Source organism: Trichosurus vulpecula, chromosome 5 (assembly GCF_011100635.1).
Source record: "Trichosurus vulpecula isolate mTriVul1 chromosome 5, mTriVul1.pri, whole genome shotgun sequence".
Lineage (NCBI taxonomy): Eukaryota > Metazoa > Chordata > Mammalia > Diprotodontia > Phalangeridae > Trichosurus > Trichosurus vulpecula.
The window spans coordinates 57479881-57490686 of NC_050577.1; the positions used below are offsets into that span (position 1 = coordinate 57479881).

General features: G+C 36.9%; 1 protein-coding gene across 2 annotated transcripts in view; it reads left to right on the forward strand.

Moving 5' to 3' along the window:
- Window positions 1-9498, forward strand: part of SLC39A12 (solute carrier family 39 member 12) — a 114412-nt gene extending 104914 nt beyond the window's left edge. For both annotated transcript variants that reach the window (XM_036760310.1, XM_036760311.1), the window contains one exon: window positions 9036-9498. In XM_036760310.1, coding sequence (XP_036616205.1) covers window positions 9036-9164 — 129 coding nt within the window. In that variant the 3' untranslated portion in view covers window positions 9165-9498. The remainder of the gene's footprint in view (window positions 1-9035) is intronic.
- The last annotated feature ends 1308 nt before the right edge of the window (window positions 9499-10806 follow it).

Consider the following 10806-nt stretch of genomic DNA (forward strand, 5'->3'; position numbering starts at 1 on the left):
GGGGTCAGATGTGAGATATGTTGTCAAGACTTGACAAGTGATTGGCTATGTAGGGTGAGGGAGAGGGAAAAGTTCATAGTAATGCTGAACCTGGGATACTAGAAAGATGGCGGTGCCTTCAAGAGAACTGGGGAAGTTTGGAAGGGGGGGGTGTTCTGTTTTAGACAGATGAGGAAACCGAGAGATATTGAGTGGTTGCTGCAGAGTCATACAACGTATAAACATCTGAGGTAGAATTAGAATTCATATCATCCCAATTCAGCATCTAGAGCTCTATCCATCATACTAACCAGTTGCCAACAGGACTACAGGCATACCTCGGAAATATTGTGAGTTCAGTTCCAGATCACAGCAACAAAGCGAATATTACAATAAAGTGAGTCACATGAATTTTTTGGTTTCCCGGTGCATATAAAAGTTATGTTTACATTATACTGTAGCCTATTAAGTGTGCAGCAGTATCAAAAATAATGTATATACCTCAATTAGAAATATTTTATTGCTAAAAAATGTTAACCATCATCTGAGCCTTCAGCGACTCATAATCTTTTTGCTGACGGAGGTCTTGCCTGAGTGTTGATGGCTGCTGACTGTTCAGGGTGTTGGTTGTTGAAGGCTGGGGTGGCTGTGGCAATTTTTTAAAGTGAGACAACAATGAAATTTGCCACATCGATCGATTTTACCTTTCATGAAAGATTTCTCCGTAGCATGTGATGCTATTTGATAGCATTTTACCCAGAGTAGAACTTTCAGAATTGGAGTCAGTCCATCAAACTCTGCTCTGCTTTATCAACTAAGTTTATGTAATATTCTCCAATATTGTTGTGTCCCAGAGAATAGGGAAGCCTGAGGAGAGGCAAAGAGATGGGGCAACAACAGGTCAGTGTAGCAGTCAGAACACATACATTTATTGATTAAGTTCACTGTCTTACACGGGTGAGGTTCCTGACACCCCAAAACAACCACAATAGTAATATGAAAGGTCACTGATCACAGATTACCATTTCAGATATAACACTGAAAAAAGTTTGAAATATTGTGAGAATTACCCAAATCAGACCCAGAGACATGATGTGAGCATATGCTGTTGGGGAAATGGCATCAGTAGACTTGCTTGACACAAGGTTGCCACAAACCTTCAATTTGTAAAAAAAAAATGCTATGTCTGCAAAGCACAATAAAGTGAAATACAATAAAACACAGTATACTTGTATGCATCCTTGAAGTGACCTAGATCAGAAATTCCATCTAAAACTTTTACTTAAGGGCTGAGTATCTAAACTTATAGCACTGAAATTTTAAAATGAAATATGATGATGATGAGCCTATCATAGGAAATGATACCTCTTAGAGTTACTGAGTTCATTAGCTCTCATTCATATCCTTATATGTAATTTCATCCAATTTCTTACAGTCCCCATGGTAGTTATGGACTCATGACCTAGGTGTGTGGAGTGTTTCAGTTTATGGTCCTTGGCAAGGGATTTTTTAATGTCATAGAAAAAAGGAGTAGATGTATTTATCTAGTTCAGGGCTTAATGGAAGAGCAAGGAAGATTTAAAATACAGCTCAAATAGCATCACAGGGAATAAAAAAGTGTGGGTGAAAGACATATTTACAAATGAAAATACTATACCATGGATCACATTAACTATTAACTAATTCTCTCTCTCTCCCTCCCCCTCTCTCTCTCCCTTCCTTTCTTCTTCCATTTTAAACTTATCAAAAAGTAGAAAAGTAGAAGGCAGAATGATTCAGCCTACCTAAACATGCTATTCTCCTCTATCCTAATTTTATGTTGTGTAACTAGAGCAAGATCAAATGAACAAAAAAGAATTGCCTATCATCTTTTAGTTAAAATAATGGCAGCTTTTTGTTATTGTCAGTAAGGGTTACAGTTGTAAAGTCATTACTGGTATGAGTTCCAGGTTAGCACATAAACTTTCCCATGCTAGACATAAAGTTCTTCACACTGCAGAATGTGGAGTACAGTCCAGTGGGCTCAGTCAAGGTGGAGTCAGGTTAAATCTAACAATTCAGAAAATAAGATGAGGATATCAACCAAATCAGTTGTTGGTCATCTAGAGCCAGAAGAGCAGCCAGGTGGGTGTCTTCTCTTTTCACCTGCCCGTAGCCTCACATGTACAAAATCTGGGTTTGCTCATAATGCATTAGATGATAAATTATACAAGGTGAGGTCCCAGGAAACCTGAGAGGTCTCTTAGTAAGTATGGAATTTTTTATCTATGCTTGGATAATTCATTCTGAATCTAACTAAAGTGTCCTTGGAGTGGCATCTTTAGTTCACAAAAAGATTGTATCTGAACCACCTCCCTTCCAGGCATTCTTAGATAATCAAGATACCATTTCATTGCCATCAAATATGCCTTCATAAAACATCTGGACAAGAAGAAGAAGAAAAAGCATCCGTATGGCTTGGCTACACTACACCAAACATTTGGATATTAGGAGGCATCTGGAAGATTGATTGAATTTTTTGTTTTTGCTCCAGATGTTTGGCATTCTGGAAAAATAACCATTCCCTTGACTTTTTAGCAGTGATCAGCCCTCGAAGAAAGGAAGGAAAGAAGTATGGGTACATTCATGGGCAGGCTATGGATAGGGCTTGTACTATAGCCACCTGTCCTGAGGATAAATAAGACTTAAGTTTCCAGGTCTATCAGTCTGTTACCTCCAGCAAACATCACAGTCACTCAAAATGTACTTTTTTCCCCAAAGAGAATGTGTGGGTGGAGTAGAGAAAAAGCAAAGCATTGCTTTGAAGAAAATGCCTAGCTATAATGAGTCTTCCCCAAAGGAGACATGCAATTTTTCCTTCTCCTGCTAAGAACAAAAGTAGATGATAACTTACAGTGTAGAGGACCCATTGTTTGACTTGTGAATGTATCAGAATGCGTATGTAATTGTAGATTTGCATACCAACTAAGAGTCTGTACATGGAAAAAATGTCTCTGCTTGGCTCCGAAGTGGCCCATTTGCAAAGACAAAATCCACAAATTCACAACCTCTGAGTACATATATACTACCAGATAATCAGATCCAGTTGAAGAATATCTGCTCCATGAACTTCTCTATGAGTATTAGCTATGTTGAGCAAGCTTTAATGTTCACCTGGCCCATCCAATCCAATGACGTGCCTGGATTTTATGTGCACAGCTGTGGTGGCTAGCTCTACTGCACAACAGATGGTCAGGAAGGATCACTTATCACATATGGGCTTTTTAAAATGGGAAAAAATTGCCTTTCCTTAAAAATTAATGACAGCAAATCTTAGTATATTGCAGTGACAGACATATTTTAAAGGTTTTTCTTCATGAGGTATATTTCAAAGTATTTTCATTAAATGGACATAAACATTTGAACCTTTGCCAGATGACACACTATTGTGAAAGTATCAAATGCTGTTTATTCACTTTTTTGTGACATACACATTGACAAGCCACACAGAAGGTAAACCTTGGCATATTCAGTATTAAATCCATAAAGATATATTAAAAAACAAAACAGGAAACCAGCCTTTGTTCAAGATACAGATGAAAACAGAGAGGAAGCATCACTTGACAAAAAAAGTCTGAAACTTAGTAAAATCAAGGATCCTTAGACATATCTCTCCCATTGGGAAAAAATTAAATATTGAATGCAATTCAATTGCAACAGTGTTGCAAGGGCATGAATGTATAGAAGAGGCAGTTTGGGAATGGAATTCATGAAATCTTAATTTCAAAGGAAGAATGCCTTGGGAAATATCTTATAGGGAGCCTGGGAGCTACCAAGGTCAGCTCCCAATTGGGCCCTTGTGCTTGCTTTCATGAGTTACTGAGATCCCCTTAATTCCTTAATTTGTGGTCTGTAGGACATACAATTTCTTAAAAATACTTTCATTGATGTATCATTTTGGAATTTTATTGTTAGATTCAGAGATTCAGTATAAAAAGAACTTTCACCAATTCAGATTTATAATTCATTTCTAATTTAAGGTATTAGGGACTTGCCTAGGGCACTGGGAGGTTGTGACTTTCCAGTCAAAGGTCACAGAACCAGTATGAGTTAGAGGTAGTGGCTGAACCATTTTCCTGAGCTAGTGCTCTATCTAGAGTGTCATGCTGGCTCGCACACACACAGGTGCCACAGAGTAAATCACTATGAATAACTTACTTTCTTATATACTTTTTGGTTAGATATATGTGGCAAGTGGGCATGACAGGGAGAAAAATTGGGTATCAGTAATTTCTGTTTCTTAATATCTGGACTTGAGCATTTAAGAATCTTTGATTTAATTGGTGTTAATGCTTTATCCACCCATTCACTCATGCAGATTTCACCTTTTTTGCCTTCCCCACTCCTACCCTGCACCTTGTGGAATGGAGATTATTATGAAAGAATTAATCACCCAGTAGTCAACCTTCCCAAGATAGGCATAGCCACTCTTAGCTAAGTTGATCTTTGTGTGACAAGGCACACAGGTCATCTGAAAGCTTTTCTATCTGTACATCAGCTCATACTTTTTATCTCTACACTCTATAGCAAACTCCCAAGTACTAAGAAAATCCTACCAATTTGTGAACAAAAATACACATTTCCTAAACTGAAAAAAAATGTGGCCCCTCTTGCTAGAAACTGTAAGAACTTTTGTTTCACTGTCATAGCTTTTGAAAACCCAATTCACCTCCATTCCATGATGAGTCATCATAGCAGGACTGGAGTAAAGGTCCTTTAACACAGTGTTCAACATTTTAAAGTTTCCAACTAGGACAGTAAAGCCTACTTCCCAAGCAGACGATCGTGCAGATTGTAGCATTAAAAAAAGTACTTGCCTCATATGCATAGACAAGTCATGTTTTGTGTGTGGGCTCTGGTATGCCTCATGGAATTTCTAATCAATGCACTAAGACTCTGAATTTGGGTAAAATGCTTAAGAACTGGCAGGTCTGTTGGATAGATTTTGGCAAAGCTTATATTTTTCTTGACAGTTAAAACTCCTAGAACATCATGTGCTAGCATTTTCTGATCTTGAGGGGAGGTTGAGAAACCTTAGGATAGGGATTCTTAACTTGGTGTCTGTGAACTTGATTTTTTAAAAATATTTCAGTAATTGTATTTCAATATAATTGCTCTTCTTTGTAGGCCTATGAATTTTATTTTTTGCATTTAAAAACATCAGAGAAGACTTCACCAGACTGCCAAAGTGGAGCATGAGTACACAAAAAAGTGAAAACCTGCCTAGGTAGTGAGGTGGGGTGGGGAGGGACATGCAAATGATCTACCAAAGGATGTTGATATCAGTTCTTCAGGGATTATCTTCAATTTGAATGTTTTCAGGTTTCAGGCAAAAGTGGTCAGGGGTAGGGACCCTTCAGGATCGAGGCCATATGTGGCGTTCCTGGTCCTTGGGTGCAGCCTTTTGACTGAGTCCAAGTTTTATAGAACAAATCCTTTTATTAAGGGAATTTGTTCTGTGAAGTTTGGATTCAGTCGAAGGGCCACACTCCCTAGAGGGCCACATGTGGCCTCAAGGCTGAAGGTTCCCCACCCCTGGATCCCTGGGCAATGTTTCTGAGTAATATCATTTTCAGTAACTTTCCAAAACCTTGTTGCTTCAAGATCAACGTCAACTGTCCATTAGCTCATTCCATTTATCTCTAGAATCTAGGTCATTCTCTCAAATAATGAGAAATGAGCATGTCCACTTGCCTTATGGGAGAAAAGGGACACTTCTTATAACAAAAATAACAAAACAAAATTGCAACTCATTATTTCCTGGTTAAAACAAATTTAAAAATCTAAAATCTTTCAAAATATCTTTTCCTAAAAACCAAAGATATTCTGGATCTTCATTTGTCTCCAAAATTAACTGATTCCTGTAAGGGGGAATAGATCCCTTCAGCATAATCATACATAGCAGGAGCTTTGCCAGGATAGTGGGATATTTGTATCTCTCTGGGACCCAATTCTTGTGGGGCTCTCTGGTATTCTGGCACTCGTCCAAAAGCTGTTATGGTTTGTGTGTGTAGGTGTGTCCATACCATGCTAAAAAGAGCCAAGTGGCCTCTCAAAAACCCAGCTTAGTTGGAAGTTGTTGCAAAATCAATTTATATACAGTCCTGTTTGGGGGGTTAAAAAACACAAAAACACGTATTTGGGTTGGGTTTGTAAGTTCGACTGGGCCTTGCAAATTATGATCAACCTTGCCTAGAAAGATGAATATTTCTTCTAACTTTCTGAAGTTTTTGCTCACTGTTGTGATGTCTGGTAGTACTTTGAGTGCCAATTATATGTTATAAAATATAGAAAAGAATTTAATGGCACAGTTCTGTTAACCTCTGTCCCTCTTCATCATTCCTATCTTTGGCAAATTAAATCTCTGTCTCATTTGCTGATTTGCGTCAGATCCATAAATGCAACAATATATGGGAATACTTTTTATGGTGAATTTTAGTATCTTTCATTTCTGTTCTCAGCTTCTGGCTTTCCCTAGTTGCTTAGAATTGGAATGGAAGTGATAGAAAAGAATGACTGTCAGACCAGAGTCCAATATGGGAAAGCTTCCTATAGGAAGAGTAAATTGAGCATGTCTTTGAAAATATAACCATCAGCAAAGTCTCTTGGGAAGGAAGATGTACTTAGAAGAAAACCTTCAGGAGTGGAAGTTCTGTCTGTACAAGGAGATAGGGGCAATGACTTTGTCCAAAATAAATTTTTATTTTTGCTACCCATCTACATGGGAGGAATAAATGGGTTTTTGTTGATGTTGTTTGATGCACTAAGGATCTTCCAAAACAGGTTCTCAATTGATCTTCACAAAACCTCAAGAGGTAGTTACACATTTTGAGAAACAACTAGGTAATGCAGTCAATAGCATATGAGACTTGTAGGCAGGAAAATTTGGGTTCGAGTCCTGACTAAGATACTTCCTAGCTGTGTGACCCTGGGCAAGGCACTTAACCACTCTTTGACTCAGTGTTCCCACCTGTAAAACGGGTATAATAATAGCACCTACCTGATAGGGTTGGTGTGAGGATCAGATGAGACATTTGCCAGACACATCGTGGGTGCCATATAAATGTTTATTCCCTTTCCCTTCCCATCCAAAGGGGTAGTAGGATGAGTAACATGGGGGAGGTTTGTCATAACCTCTTATTTAAGTGGACTAGCAGTTTCATGTCAACATTTATTGGAATAAAATTCATTCGCTTCAACAAACATTTTTAAAATGCCTATATTCAGAGTACTATGTTGAATTCTGGAGATACAAAGACAAACATAAAAAAAAACAGTGTTTGTGCTCAGGAAGCTTATATTCTACTGGAATACAAAGGGCTTTCTTATGATAAATAAGCTTGCTGTGTGAGGATGTACACACCTGTCTATTTTTCTCACATATCCCTTAATCTTTCTGGGCTTCAGTGTCCTTACCTATAAAACAAAGACAAAAATGACCTCTGAAGCCTTTTCCAGGTCTCAAACTCTAAGACTGCCTGTTAATTATTATGAATTAAAGGTATTCATTAAATTGAAGATAAAGATATGAATTAAAGATAACCAGGGGCCATATAGATTTTCTCTTCAATAGCGTGGTTAACTTCCATTAAAAACGTTGAACAAATAAGGACATGGAGGATATGTGGCAGGTTTAAGATCATACGACTAGTGGACTGATGTCTGGTTCACAGGGTCATTGATTTAGAGCTACTTAAAGGGATTTTAGATGCCCAGAGACATGAAGTGATCTGCTTAAGGTCACATGGAAAGCTGGGTTGTGAAACCAAGTCTTATTACTATAAATCTGCCATTTTTTCAACTATATCATATAGTGCCTTTGGGGCGTACTAAATTCTTCCATAATGGTGTTTTGAATCACAGATTTCCATAACATGAAATCATCTCCTAAATTATTAAACTTGATAAATAAGGGGCATACCGCCCCCCACAACAGTCCTCACTCTGTTTTCTAATGACATAAATCCAGCAACCTCGTTTATCTGAAGCTCCTATTGAATTGTCTTTGTTGCTAAACTGTTTGAATTTGGGGGGATGAAGGCCACAATCTCTGTTGAACCAAAACTTGCATTCTGATAGAAATGAGAACAAGTGACATGCCAAGTGAGATCTACACATCAAGTGGGAGGGGTGAGACCTCTATGGAAGTTAATGTAAGACTGCCACCTGTTGGGATCTACTCAGAAAACTTTGCACTCAAAGTGTGGGTAAGAGTATTTCATGAATGTGCTAGGCTTCTGAATACAAGAGAGAGCTCCATCCAGTCATGCTTCTAGGTCCTAAAAAAAGCTCATGAAGAGTCACTTTCTTGGGCATTTCTTTAAATACCAAAAAAGAAAGAAAAAAATAGCATGATGTCTTGGAATCACTTATCGGCTTAACAGACTACGTAAACAAAACAATTAAATAGAGGTTCTTAACCTTGCTTGTGTTGTGGATCCCTTCAGCAGTCAAATGAAGACTACAGAATAATATTCTTCAATGCATAAAATAAAATGCACAGAATTACAGAGGATATAAATTACATTAAAATATAATTATATATGTATATATTCAAATATGTATACATATGTAGATGAATATATACAATACATACATACACATATGCATATGCATGGTACCTACACACACACACACACACACATATATATATATATATATATATATATATATATATATATTTCAATTCACAATTTCCAAGCTAAGAAACCCCCAAGTAAACCAAAATTTAGGTTCTTAAATCAATGAAAAGTCAGACTATTTGAAGTTGACTTAATCTGGTAACTACATATCGTTAATGATATTTCTTTTGCCATGGAGCTTACAGTTGTTTCTTCTGACTACTTGTAATATAATTGCTTCTACCATTTTAAATGAATGAATTATGGTAAGTGAATCAAGAATCTGAAAGGTTACAACTAAGTCTTGAACAACGCAGTTTCTCATTTTTTCCCATCAAACTTTCTTTCCCAGCCATGAATATATCTGGATCTCATTCTCTTTTATTCTTTTTTTAGCTTCCTGAAATGACTCACGTTCAAACTCAGCGACCCTGGTTGATGTTTCTCCTGCAGAACTTTGGATTGATACTCGGTTGGCTTTCCCTTTTAATGCTGGCTATATATGAGCATAACATTAAAATATAAAGTCTTTGCTGGGATTCTCAAAGTTCCTTTAAAATTAATTTCTGTGACCTTGTTTCACCATTTTCTATGCACTATATAGTAATTTGTAAATTAATTTTTTTGTGTCTTAGGTAAAACTAAGCCATCATTTCACTTTATTAACTTATTCAGATTTTGCACTATGGTATTGTGTTCTTTTAAATGTGAAGGTTAAGACTTAGTCTCAATTAGATGTTCTTTAGTTTCCCAAACTGTTCAAACTCATAGTATTTTAAAGATAGGAACTACTGAATTCATTCTAAGAAATTACCCTGATACTCTGCCCCTCTAATAAAGAATGACTATTGTAATTGAATTGGACTATATAGTTTTCAAACACATATACACATATAACACACGCATATGTGTATATCTACTGCAACATCTTTAATTTTAAAAATACATGTTTTTCTAAGAAACTACAAGTTATAACCACACTAATTTTATAGGACTGCAATAAAATCTGGTTTTAACATGATAGCAATGTGTATTCTCTTCCACTCTTCTTGAGAGTTTTCCTATCATCTTTCACTAGGTCTCGGTAACAAGAGAAAAAAAGAAAATCCTACATTTCAGCTAGTTCATTTTTATAAATGTGTAATCTCTTAAAGCCTAAATGGCCTTGTATGTCGGCAGTCTACTATGTATTCACCAAATGAAATCTATTCCAGGCTGCAATCAAAAGATGAAGTTCAAAAATAAAACTAAATCTTCCAACATGAAGCAGCTGAACTGATCAAGTGCCACTGATTGTAACAGAAGACATTTATGATCAGCTCTTACTAGCAGACACAAAATGTATTTCACATTATTACCAGTGCTATATGAGCCCAACACATTGAGGAGGAGAGATATGTAATAACAGGGTGATGTACCCCCACAACAACAGGTGAATGGCCAACAGTGCTAGTCATGACAGCCAAAACTCCAATTAATTAATATGTAATGGTAGTCCCTTTAACAATGTGGATCACCACCCATTCATTCTTGTCATTCCCGGTTGATTGATATACATGTCCTTCAATAGATCTGCCACACTATTTCCATACAAGGTACTGTTGCCCTCCTTAAGTTCTCTTGAAATTATTTGGCTGCCAGCGGTACACATATTCTGTATGTTGTTTATATTGCTATATAACGCGCATATCTTTTTTTCTTCTTTTGTCCAGATAATAGCCTTTTCATCGCTTATCCTAGATACTTCTTCATTTTTAATATGTTACAGCCCACTCTTGGCCACCACACACTTCTTAATTTCTCTTTATGGGATTTTAAATTTCAGTTCTTTAACTTTACATCTTTTGTAACCTGGCAAAATAAAAGATGGTTCTGGCATTTATCTTTTTTTAAAAACAGGTATCATTTGTGTTTATAGCACCTTAAATTCCTCTTACCCCTATCCAGAGAGCCATGTCTTGTAATAAAAAAGAAAGGGGGGAAAAAGAAAGAGAAAATGAGAAAGTAGCTTCACAGAAGTAAGCAACATATAACTGAGTCTGACAGTGTATGCCATGTTCCATACCAAGGCACCAAAATAGAGTATCACTTTTTTTTTGTAATAGGAAAGAACTAGATATGTTGATAAATTGGTGAGAATCCTCCACTTCTCTACTTAAGAAGGGGG